This window comes from Sceloporus undulatus, chromosome 3 (genome assembly GCF_019175285.1).
Source record: "Sceloporus undulatus isolate JIND9_A2432 ecotype Alabama chromosome 3, SceUnd_v1.1, whole genome shotgun sequence".
In the NCBI taxonomy this organism is placed as follows: Eukaryota; Metazoa; Chordata; class Lepidosauria; order Squamata; family Phrynosomatidae; genus Sceloporus; species Sceloporus undulatus.
The window spans coordinates 106,109,815-106,123,155 of NC_056524.1; the positions used below are offsets into that span (position 1 = coordinate 106,109,815).

At 41.3% G+C, this 13,341-nt stretch overlaps 1 protein-coding gene across 1 annotated transcript; it reads right to left on the bottom strand.

Moving 5' to 3' along the window:
* Positions 1–672: 672 nt before the first annotated feature.
* On the bottom strand, positions 673–9,646 carry CHAMP1 (chromosome alignment maintaining phosphoprotein 1). The gene is made up of 2 exons (XM_042460337.1): positions 9,551–9,646; positions 673–4,636 (listed from the first exon to the last, which is right to left on the bottom strand). The coding sequence occupies exon 2, from the start codon at positions 4,607–4,609 to the stop codon at positions 1,487–1,489; it is 3,123 nt and encodes a 1,040-aa protein (XP_042316271.1). The 5' UTR covers positions 4,610–4,636; positions 9,551–9,646; the 3' UTR covers positions 673–1,486.
* Between the last annotated feature and the right edge of the window lie 3,695 nt (positions 9,647–13,341).

The following is a 13,341-nucleotide window of genomic DNA, read 5'->3' on the forward strand; positions in this document are numbered from 1 at the left end:
TCCTTCACTTCTGAGACCTATCCAAAAAAAGTGTCTAATCCACTCAGAATGACTGTGGATTTGTAAAATGTGGTGTTCCACTCAAACACTCAAAGCCAGAAAGATACAAAGTGGAATGATGATAAAATAAACTGAGGCCCAATACAAACAGGCAAAAAGTGTCATCCTGGGGCCGAAATTAGGATTCGGGAGACCTCTCTCTCAAGCCCTACTGTGCCATAATGGTGCGCCCCATCTACACAGGGGCCGTCATGATGTCCAAATGGCACTGTGCCGCGCAGATGTCATCAGCACTCATGAGAGCACCAATGGCACTGCGCTAATGCCCTAAAAAGAACCTGCCGGGAGCGGGTTCTTTTTTGGGCTTTCGGAGGCTACAGCGTTTGGCTGTGCTCCACGTGTGGTCTCCACGTGGAGCGGAAAGGAATGGCGCCTTAGATAAAACAAAAGAATACTTCTTGAATTATGGGGCATTTCCTGCCCTAAACCAATTCCAATGTTCCCTCCATGGAAGTGATAGTTCACCTAAATGAGTCCAACCTATTGATAACCAGAGCATGATGTTTAATGTTTGTGACTTTTTTTCTGGTCTCAATTAATTACACCCTAGTGAAAAAAACCCAGTAGATCTATATGGATGTGTTAATGGAAATAACACATACAATTTAAGAATTCCAAATACACTATATTTTATTGTGAGAAGAATACAAAACAATGCTTAAAATTCAATTTTTTAAATACAAACAGCAATTGTATAAGATAGGACATAAGCATTTCCAATACATTTGTTATTATGTCATCTGTTTCCTACACATATGCTTCCAACATGTTAACAAAAGAAGCACAATTATTTCAATAACCTAAGCAAGTAATTCACATGTGGGAGCTATAGCCTAAATCCAATGGCTATTGCTAACTAGAGCAGAAACACTGAATCAAGCATTTCATTCAATGGTTTTACACCAGGTGAGGCTAGCAACTGAATGTAGTCTGTTAATTTCTTCTCCCAGTACTGTATATATAAAAATGCTGACAACTTACACTTCCAAACACCTATACTACTGCATGCAGGGCTTAACACAATTTGCATTTGCTGATGATTCCACTATTAGGTGCTTCTTCAAATAAGAAACTGGATTTGTACAGTTAAACTGACCGGACCAGCTGTCAGACAGAAGTCTGATCTTCCAGATAAATGTTTTAAATCCTTGTTAAAAATTCCTGTTTAAAACTAACATCTTTGATATCTTCATTAATTTGGCAGTTATGTGTTACTACTTCTTCAAACTAATAATAATGACCACAACACAACAAAGTTAAGCATACTCACATCCATTTAGATCAATGGTTTAAGTGTACTTAATTTTGTATTGAATTTATGGCCAAACGTTTACTGTGGCATGCTAACATCGTCACATAATAGACTCGTAGTTTAATTACTTCACTCACCACAACACAACTTTACAGAGAACTTCCAAAAGAACAATCATTCAGTTTGTGGTTCAGCAAGTGATTCATTCAATGGTTCGGTGCCTTCCACTGGCACCTTAACAGCCTCTTCACTTGGCTGGCTCTGACTGCATGGTTCAGTATTGGTATCCAACTGTTTCTTATTGGCCTCTTCGTTATGACGGCTCTGACAATGAGTTAAATGTTTCTTAAAGCCTCTAGGAAAGTTTGTCTCAAAACTGCAACGTGGACATTTAAGCAGACTTTGACCATGAGCAGCAACGTGGTTTTTAAGGTGAGATTCCAAGAGAAAAGCTTTTCCACAGACACCACATTTGTATGGGCTATGGACATTATGCTTGTTAACCAAATGATGCAATACAGCACCTTTTTTCATAGCCCGGCAGCAACAAATTTTGCAGTAATATTTGCCTTTCCCACGCTTCATATATTTTGCTATCTCTTCTTCTGAGATGAAAGCCTCTTTCTCTTCTGTAAACTGCAGGACACACTTAGCCCGTTTAGGAGTAGCTGTTTCAGTTTTAGTATCTTTATTGTGATCTGAAGATTCTGTGTCAAACTGCTCCTGATCACTGTTGGACTCCTGTTCCTTCACATCTGATGTCTCCATTTCAGTATTTCCACTTTCACTGCTATTTGGGTCTGTACTAGAAGTCTCCTGATTTTCCTTCCTGGGCTTCTTCTTTGGACCAGGATATGATACTTCTTCCGAAGGTTCCTTGGCTTGTGTAGGCTCTTCCTTTGGAGCTAGCAGGCTACTAAATGAATTTTCAATTTCTGGCTGCTCAGGGAAGTTGTCAGATTCAGTATGTGTCTGCAAGTCTACCAAAGCAGATGCAGCAGGCTGGCTAAAGTCAGAAACAGCAGTTTTATGGACTTCCATGCCTGCTGTTTCTATTGGTTTATGAGCATCAGAGCCAAGGACCTGCTTCTGATCAGAAGGTGGTTTCTGAAGTTCAGGTGAAAGAGAATGCTTTGGAGGTTCAGGAAAGAAACTCTGCCTTTGTTTTTCAGGAGAGCCAGGAGATGGCTTTTGAAGTTCTGCAAAGGATGCCTGTTTCTGTATTTCTGGAGAAACTGCAGGAGACTTCAGCACTTCATGAGCAACAACAGGTGACCTCTGAGGCTCTGTGAAAGGAACATGGTCCTGAATTTCTGGAGAAACAGTAACATGCTTCTGGGGCTCTTGAAAGAAAGCATGCTTTGGCACTTCAGGAGATATAGGAGGAGGTCTGTGAGAATCAGAGAACAGGGCATGTTTTGGGATTTCAGGAAAAGTCATGTGGGCATCATGGAAGAATGAGCGTTTCTGTAACTCAGCAGAAACAGATTTTTTATGTTCAGGAAACAGAGCTCGTTTTCGATTTTCAGAAAATAATGCACGTTTTTGGAGTTCAGAAGAAACAAAAGGAGTAGGCTTCTGAGTCTCAGGAAAGAAAGGAGACTTTCGGGAATCAGAAGGAAATTTCCAAGGATCAGGAGACACAGGAGGAACCGGCTTGCGCTGCTCGGGAAAGAAGGAAGGCTTCCAAAGATCTGGTGACATTGGAGGGCAAGGCTTTCTATGTTCTGCTGGCATAGGAGGTGGAGCAGGGGGTGGAGCCGATGGTGATGGCCTCCAGGTGTCAGGAGACAAAACAGGTTTCCAGCCTTCAGGATAAACAGAAGAAATAGGTTTCCAGGGTTCTGATGAAGCAAGACTAGATTTCTGAGACTCAGGCAAGGAGGTAGATTTCCAAGGCTCTGGCACAAACTTTTGAGATTCTGGTGACATCAAACTGCCAGGCCTTCTGGGTTCTGAGGCAGGTCTTCTGGGTTCTATGGGTATAGATTGTGGAGGTTTAGGGGACCAAGGAGAGACAGTAATAGATTTCTGTTGCTCATGAGACATACTAGGAGGCCTCCATGGTTCTGGAGCAATACTAGGACTGGGCCTCCAAGGATCTGGGGAGACTGGCAATTCAGGCTTGCGTGGCTCAGGAGAAAGTGCTGAAGCAGGCCTTCGCATCTGAGGAATATGCCTGCGGGTTTCTGAAGACAGAGCAGCAGGAGCAAGTTTCTTTAACTCAGGAGACACTGCTGGAGAGTGCCTGCGGGGCTCAGGAGACACTGCCGGTGAGTACCTGCGGGGCTCAGGAGACACTGCTGGTGAGTACCTGCGGGGTTCAGGAGATACAGCTGGCGAGTGCCTGCGGAGTTCAGGGGACACTGTTGGAGCAAATTTCTGTGATTCAGATGTAGGTGCAAGTGGTGATGCAGGCAAAGCAGTCTTTTGAGGCTCTGGGGATGCAGGTGGCATAGGTTTCTGTGGTTCAAGAGGTACAAGTGGGGCAGGTTTTTCTGGAACTGGGACTGAGACAAGCAGTTCTGGATGTACCACTGGGAGAGGTTTTTGTGGCTCGATATATGTGGCTGCAGCAGGTTTCTGTGGTTCAGGAAGCAGTGCAGAGATAGGCTTTGGTAGTTCTGGGGACTCTACTGAGGCAGGCTTCAGTGGTTCTGGAGTCACAGAAGAGGCTGGTTTCAGTGGTTCTGATGACACTATGGGAATAGGTTTTGGAAGCTCTGACACAACAGAGATAGGTTTCTGTGGCTCTGGATAAGCAAGTGGAGCAATCTTGTGTTGCTCCACAGGTGCAACTGTGGTGGGCTTTTGTGCCTTGGAGGATAACACTCCATCAGATTTCAGGGGCTCGGAAGGAACAAGTTTCTGACACTCCGAAATTATAGCAGGTTTCTGAGATTCGGGAGACAGAGAAGGTTTTTGAGGTTCCACAAAATAAGGTTTCTTTATGGGTTCTGTCTCTGTGTCTAACAGTTCTTTCTGTTCATTCCATTTGTCAGACGCTGCATGGTGAGCTGTGATATGATAATAAACATTGGAAAACATCTTGCTGGTAAAAAAGCATTTATGGCAGTGGAACAACTTTGCACTTTTTTGGTAAAATACAAGTTTCCCCAATCCTGCCGTGTCCATTTCATCACAAAATTCAGGGTGGATAGTACCCATGTGAATCTGTATGTTTTCATAGTCAGAGCCCCTGAAATTACAGTGATCACATTCTAACCGCTCTGTTGTTTTATGTAGGATGTTCAAAATGTCGATTTTTCTACTCTCAGCTGGCATAACAGTACACATGTTTCAAAACTGTATGTTCCAGTATTCCTGAAATAAAGATTTAAAAATTAGTTCCAAAATACATAAAACTTTGCTATTAAAATAAAATAAAAAACTGAGGATATGAATTAGCTCAGCCAATTAATTAAATAAACAGTAAGAAAAATGTAATAACATTGTTTTGAACATCTTTATTGTTTACAGAGGCATCAGCAGGCTCTGCAATCTGAGCTGTTTATTTGTTCCAGATGCTTCTTAATATTGCAGATAGCCCAACAAAATAAACAATCTGCAGATAGTATTCAGCCTATACTGGCCAACATGATGCAATCAAGATTTTATGAGCCAGCTGACCTACTGATTCAGTGGAATAAAAGTGGATTAAATGTTTGAATTATGATGATTTTTTCTATCTCCTCTCAGTTAACCAGACTATAAATAATGTGCCCTCAGCAAAAGGCAGAATTCCATTTCATCATAATTCACTGTGCATTTTGCACTCTAAAATCTGTTTAGATTAGTTTGGAGGCTGAGCCATGGTTCATGGAAAAGTCTGGTTGCTAACACAGAATAAATATGAGTTGAGTTGAATTGACTCTTGCATTCTGATGTAGTTTATTCAAAATAACTCAACATGTTTTGTTATGGCCCAACTCCAGTCTTTTCCAAATTGGCAATTCCTGCCTTGCTTAAAGTATACAGAGTTGTCTGATTGGTAATAAAGAAAAATCTGTAAACCAAACTGTTTCTCTCTGAAACTCTCGCCTCCATCCCAAATCTGTTCTGGAGGACCCGCTTGAGCAGATTTGGTGAAGAAACTCACTGGACTGCCAAGGAGAAGAAGGGAAGGAAAGTTCCACTACATGAATTGAAATTCATTCACAGAATACCAGATATGATGCAGTTTATCAGTTCTCATATGAAGTGCTACATTCAATGTTAGTGTCAAAGCACTCTGAAGGTTGAGTATCTCTTATCCAAAGTCCAAAATCTGAAATACTCCAAAATCCAAAACTGTCCACTTGACTGGCTCAGATAGTAACACCTTTGCTTTCTGATGGTTCAGGCTACACAAACTTTGTTTCATGCACAAAAATATTATGTATACAATTATCTCCAGTCTAAGCTAAGATATATATGAAACTTAAATGAATTTTATGTTTAGACCTGGGTCCTATCTCTAAGATATAGAAACCCACTGACCTTGGGCAAGACACGCTCTCTCAGCCTCAAAGGAGGCACAGGCAAAACCCTCTCTGAACAAATCTTGCCAAGAAAACTCCATGATAGGTTCACTTTAGGGTCATCCTAAGCCAGAAACAACTTGAAGGCATAGAAAAAGAAATGAAATTAATGGAATTTAGGTCCAAAACACACTGCAGATATAATCCAGTTTGAGACCCCTTTAACTGTCCTGGCTCAGTGTTAGGTAATTCTGGGAAGTGTAGTTTTTATTATCTGACATTCAAATCACTATCTATGTTGCCACCATACTGAATTTGTAGATTGTTATTCAGGGAATCATCAGCCCACTGTCTGCAAATGGGAATGATAGTACTTTGGGTTATAGCAGTGGTATTCACACATTTGAGCCTTGGGACCCTCCCCTCTTTACATTTACATGCGGATGCTGCCCCCTCCCACATGACGCAGTATATGAATAAGGACATTTTATTTATTTTCATTTGCAAACTCAGGTATATTCATATTTTAACATTTTATAAGGAAATAACATCATTCAAATTAGCAGAGCTTTAGTTAAATTCAATATTTGACTCAAAACATTTGTAAATTTTACAGATAAACGGTTTGGGAAAAGGAGGAGAGCCCCGAAGTCTCACCACTGCCTGCTCCCAGGGGTCCTGTCTCCACAGTCTGAGAACTACTGAATACAGAACTGCTTTAAGGATTATTTAAACAATTCACAAGAAGCACTCTGAACGTAGAGAGAAGCCACTATACACATAATATACAGTGGGCCCTTGGTATTCACTGGGGTTTGGTTCCAAGACCCCCTCCCTGTGGGTACTAAAATCCATGGATACTCAAGTCTCATTAAGTACAGTGACATAGTAAAAAGGCATCCCTTATATAAAATGGCTAAACTAAGGTTTGCTTTTTGGAATTTATATTTTTTTAAAGATTTCAATATGTGAATGGTTGAATCCATGGATAAAAAAATCCATAGGTATGGAGGGCTGCCTATATTAGCATTAAGCATTTTTAAATATAAAATATTCTCTCCTTGCCATTAACAATGAGTTTATTCCTATGAAATCTGTTATACTAGCCAATGATGTAATCTCTTCTACTATAGCAGGTGTATGCTGTGGAAATACTGCCAGCACAACAATGAAATCCAGTGTCATGGCAGCCAACGGCTCCTTCGCCTGCACTCTCAAACTAAAACAAGGCGATAGGGAATTGCACCTTGTTTTAGAGGGGACACACTCCTAAGAAGCATGACTGCTGAAAAATAAGACATATGCTTTCTATGTGCCTTGTTTTAGTGAGAAAATGTTTTTCCATTATCCATATTATATCTGTAATATGGTCCCTAGTGCTTTTTCCCTTTCTGAATCCAGCTTGGAAATCTGATATTTCTCTCTCCATATAAGTATTTGCTGCAATATTTTGAACATCACTTTGCTTGCATGGGGGATTAATTTAATGTTTCCTGTGTTGCTGTAATCCCTGGTGTCCCCTTTCTTGGGGGTTGGCATGTATTTTGAGCACCATTCTTTTGTTTTCCATGTTTGTTGACAGATTTTAGTTTGAACTAGAGTAGATTCTGTCTCTGTATCTTGAAGCAGCACTATTGTATGCCATCTGTACCAGGTTATTTATTTCTCCCAAGTGCTATGATGCAGCTTTTACTTTGCTGTCTAAAATGGTAGAATTTTAGGTTCATCTTCAAATGGTTCTTCCTTGAATGAATGTGTCATCCTTTCATCTCTTGTTTATATTTCTTTATTGTATTGTTTCAACTGGCTTTACTCCATGCCTTTTACGCTATGGGAATCCACAGAGCTCTAAATCATCCCATGCTTTTTAACAATTACAATGGGCCCTTGGTATCCACTGGGGTTTGATGTCAGTACCCCTTGGGGATGCTAAAATCTGTAGATGCTAAAGTCCCATCATATACAATGGCATAGTAAAATGGTGTCCCTTATAAGAAAATTTGTCAGATTCAGGTGTGACAGTAGAAGTGTCAAGTCTGCAATCAGTAATGGATGGATGAGGGCCAATAAAGACTCAAGCCTGACAAGACTAATGTTTAGTGGCTGGGTGATGCACCTGTTCAAAGAAATATGTCTTTACTTACTCTAAATGGGGCTGTACACTCCAGAAAAGATCAAGTTCATAACTCAGTCATGAATGAAGTGAGTTTTCAATGGAAGCTCAAAATAGCATGTGCCTTTCAACAGGTTAGGCTAGCTTAGTCTGCTCACAGATACCTATGCTCTTGTAACATTCACAAGATTTAAGTGGTGCTGCCTTTGAAGAGCATTTGAAAACTTCAGTTATAGCCACTAGGCTACTTACTGGGACCAGCCAAGAAGGATATGTATCTTGCCAGGGACCTGACCCACTTCTGCTCTGTTTCTGAGTTCAGTTCAATTCCATGTATTTTGTAACATGTCATTTATGTTTTGTGCCTTCAAGTCATTTCCAACTTACGATGACCCTAAGGCAAACCTATCATGGCGTTTTCTTGGCAGGATTTGTTCAGAGGAGGCTGAATAAAGTTGAAGAAATTACAATGGACATTTCCAAAACAGCAATGCAATCCTATATATCTAGTCAGATACAACCCCCAACTCTTTGAGATCAAGGAAAGGCTGGATGAGAACTACAACCTCAGATTGCCAGGTCGGACTATGGACAGCAACTGGAAGCTCTGATCAATTCAGAGTCCCAGGAAATACAACAGACACTCTTCTAAAATATCAACTGACAACACTTACTGTTGTTGTTTCTTGTTGTGTGTGTTCAAGTCATTACCGAATTATGGAGACCCTACGGCAGACCTATCATGGGGTTTTCTTGGCAAGATGCGTTCGGAGGGGGTTTGCCATTGGCTTCCCCTGAGGAGGCTGAGAGAGTGTGACACTGGCTTCCATGGCCAAGCTGGGATTCGAACCCTGGTCTCCAGAGTCAAAGTCCAGCTTTCTCTTGTTTTAGAAAACTACCTTAAACGCTCCAGAAAAGAACTCTATCAGTTTCAATGCAGTATGCCATGCTGGTTCCCCTAGCATTACTATTACTCCACTACTAAGTCATTACTATTCACAGAGAAAGTGTGCAGTGAGGATGAAGCTGCATCCACCATTGCGCAAACATCGCAGTGTGATATGGAAAGAGATCTTGTGGCACCTTCCAGGCTTGCAAAGGTCCAAAACACACTGCAGGACCGCTGTAACTGCCCTGGCTCAGTGCTAGGGAATTCTGGGAACTGTAGTGTTTGTGAGACATTGAGCCTTCTCTGTCAGAGAGAGAGAGAAGAGAGAGCGCTCTGGTGCCACAATAAACTACATTTCCCAGATCTCCTAGCACTGAACCAGGGCAGTTAAAGCGGTCTCAGAATGGGTTATTATTTTTGCAGGGTGTTTTGGACCTTAGCTGCATCCACACTGGAGAGATAACCCGGTTTGGAACCACTTTAAGTCTTTGTCTTGCTCTTTGCTATGGAATTCTGGGAGTTGGAGTTTGTTGGAGCTCTGCTCCGCTCTGGGCCCACAACAAACTCCAACTCCCAGAATTCCATAGCAAAGAGCAAGACAAAGACTTAAAGCGGTTCCAAACCGGGTTATCTCTCCAGTGTGGATGCAACCTCAATTTCGCACAAGAGAGAAAGAGACTCCTCCTTCTGCTTCTGCTCATGCTCTTTCCTTTACCTGGGAACGAATTGCGCAGCAGGGCTCGGGGAGGCTATTAAGCAAGGCTTGCGATACATACCGAGGAGAAAGACAATCCCGGCAGCGACGGAGAGCGTCCCTCTAATGGCGGCTGTTTTGTTTCCACCAAGAATGCAGACAGACAGGGGAGGAGGTGGGCGGGGCTCTCTCGCGCGCGCGCGCCCAGCAAGCCGCCTTCCTATTGGCTGACGGCAGCCACGGCCCGCGCGGGACCTGCCCCGCCCTCGTTGTAGGAGTTGGCGCATGCGCGTCCTGCGCCCCAAAACACACTGAGTTGGCGCATGCGCGTTCCTTCCTCCTGCAGAAATAATAATCCATTCTGACACCGCCTTAACTGCCATGGCTCAGTGCTAGGGAAGCCTGGGAATTGTAGACTGCCCTGGCCCCGTGCTAGGGGATTCTGGGATATGTAGTTTTGTAAGGTATTTTAGCCTTCCCTCTGTCAGAGAGCTCTGGTGTCACAACAAACTACAATTCCCAGGATTCTCTAGCACTGAACCATTTCAGTTAAAGTAGTCTCAAACTGGATTATTTCTGCAGTGTGTTTTAGACCTTAACTGACTTCCCAGGCATTGTAGCTTATTGTGACACCAGCTCTTTCTGACAGAGAAGACTAAATGTCTCACAAAACTACAATTCCCAGGATTCCATAGCATTGAGCCATGGCAGTTAAAGCGGTCTCAAACTGGATTATTTCTGCAGTGTAGACGTAGCCTATATTGGTGTGCTATGGTACCAAACCCAGCAACCTACTAACCTTAACTGTTGTGTGAATGGCCACTCTGCATTCAGGTTTGTGGGAGGCGTCTTGCAATTCAGGATTCCCTTGAACCCATGGCTTGCTTTCCTTTTATGCACCTCTGAGACTCAAATGCATGAACTCTTGTACCATGATAAACTTATTAATCTTTAAGGTGCCTCAAGCCTCATTCATTAACTAAAGTTCTTAAATTGATTTGTCTGAAGTCTTATGTTTGTAGACCTCTAGTGGCTAATGATTTCTAATACTGTAGTAGGAGTCATGTAGCACCTCTGAAGCTAAACACAGTTATTATAGCAGGATCTTTTGTGGATGATAGCCCACTCCATCAAATGTATCTAATGAAGTTGGTGCATGCCATAATCAGTCATTAAGGTGCCTTTAAAGAGTTATTGAAACACAGGGAAGAGCTATTAAAGAAAGAGGTGAAAGGATGAACAACACATGGGAAGAAGGTTTATATGAAGATGAACCCAAAATTTTGGAAAGCAAAGTGAAAGCTGCACTAAAAGAAATCAAGAGGAATAACTCACCAGGAACAGATGCCATACTATAATACTGCAGTTTACGGAGACAGACTCAACTTTAGTTCTGACTAAAATCTGCCAACAAAAATGGAAAAGTGGAAATGATCAATATACAGTACACCCCTATCTGCAAAAAGGAGACACAAAAGATTGCAGTTACTATAAGACCATTGCACTGATCTCCCATGCAAGCAAAGTCATGCTCAAAATTCCTCAGCAAAGACTCTTGCAAGTATGGAGACAGAAATTCCAGGGGAGCAGGCTGGGTTCAGGGAAGGAAGAGGCGCTAGGGATCACATCACAAACATATGATAGATAATACAGCGCACCACTGAATTCCAGAAGCAGAGTGGTTCCCAACTGGAAAGGAAGTCAGACAAGGATGTATTTCAACCTAGTTGTTCAACTTAAGCACAGAAAATACCACATGCAAAGCAAGTTTGGACTCAGAGAAAGGGGGAGTGAAGATCAGAGGGAGGAATATCAACAACCGATATGCAGAGAACACCATAATACACCAGAAAATAACAAAGACTAAAGAACCTCAACAAATTGCCATGACAAGTTTAATGTTGAATATTAAGGGTACTAAAATAATGGAGCATCTACATATATTCAATATAGATGATAAGAAAACTGAAATAGTTCAAGACTTCCCATACCTTGGATCAATAATTGATCAGAATGGAAACTGCAGCCAAGAAATCAGGAGAAAATTAGGTTTGGGAAGGGCAGCTATGAAAGAACTAGACAAGATCTTAAAGTGTAAAGATATACAACTGAACACTAAAGCGAGGATTATTTGAGCCACTTTATTTCCCATCACCATGTATGGGTGTGGGAGATGGACAGTGAAGAAAGCGTATAGAAAGAATATGAACTCATTGGAGAAGTGTTGCTGGAAAAGAGTTCTGCGGATTCTGTGGATGGCGAAAAAGACAAACAAATGTGTCCGGGAACAAATCAGAACTGAACTCTCCCTAGAAGCCAGGATGAGGCTGTCATATTTTGGGCACATGTTGAGAAGACATCACTCAGTAGAAAAGATGATAATATTTGGAAAGATAGAAGGCAGTAGGAAGAAAGGAAGACCATACTCCAGATGGATAAACTCAGTCAAAGAGGACACAACCCTAACTGTGCAGGAACTGAGCAGGACCATCAGGATAAAGTGACATGGAGTTGCCTCATTCACAGGATTGACAAAGTCAACTTGAGAGCAGTTAACAACGGCAACAAGAGAAGAAATAAGTGACCATTACACAAGAATCTTCTGTCCAGTGCATTCCTTGTGGCTTCTGGCTTCCCAAATTATCTTGCAGTGTAACTCCCATCAGCTGTCACCATTGGTTCTGCTGGCGAGGGCTGATGGGAATTGTCATCCAGCAATATCTGGAGAGACACATCTGAAGAGCAAATGTTGAAAAACAGAAGCTACATTAACAGCATGCCTGTGCTACAAAAGGTGTATGTGTACGTGTGTGTGTGTATACTCATATACCAGGATGCAGCTGCTTGAACACACAGATTATCATGTGCATCTGCTGTTACTTGTTTCTTTACATAATTTGATGCATTTTTCAAAAGCTGGAGCATACTACATACAATGCCTTGCAGAATTATTCATCTACCTTTGACTTTTCCATATTTTGTTGCATGGCAACCTGGAATTAAAATGGATTTAATTGGCTTTATTATCAAAGATCTCTCCACTACTCAGCAGTGATATATTTTTAAAAGATGAGCTTATTCTGCTGGGAAAAAAGGGAAGTGATCCCAGTGGAGAAATATATTTCATTAAGATTGTTTGATACTAAATTAATTCCTAACCACAGATTTATATTTGAAATCCTGCTAAATGTGTTCAAGAATACTGCATACCTTACTCACATTTTATACTGTACTACAGTTGCCAATTGATAAAAAATGTTAATTGGTGAATCTGGAAGAGCTGAACCGATGATGCTTGCTAATATATATCTTGAAAAGGCTGATTGTTAAGAGAAAGAGAGAGAGAGATCAAAATTTGTGAGGCTGTATATAAGGTTATGGCATATCCCACTTATAGTGCTAAAATATGTTCAACAGACTATCAGAAAAAGCTGACCAGATCTGGTTCTTTGACTTTAAGAGCAATTTTCAATATGCATTCATCAACAGGTAAAGCTTTTAAACACATTGAGAGAAATGTTAGTGCCTGTTATGTCTGAAGATCAAATGTCTGCTTTAAAAAATTTCACAATCATACCAAGTTACAGACATTTTTGATTCAAAATGAACATGTGAATTGAAAAACCGATGAGCATAATAACTCCATTCCTACATAACTGGAGCTATAGCAAGGCCAAAGAAGTGTATTTGTGATGTCTGAAAGCTGTTTCATTCTAAAATGTGTTATTTCTTTCTAGAAATCCTTTTTTAAAACACCTCAGGATCATGAGAAACACCCAGCGTAGGGACAGCAAAGGGTTGCCTTTTTACAGATTCTGTAAATGTGTTTCCTAATCCGATTTAACAGGGACAGTTCTGATTAATCCTCTGCTG

Coding starts and splice junctions, on each gene's coding strand:
- CHAMP1 (XM_042460337.1), bottom strand. CDS start 4,609: ATGTGTACTGTTATGCCAGCTGAGAGTAGAAAAATCGACATTTTGAAC.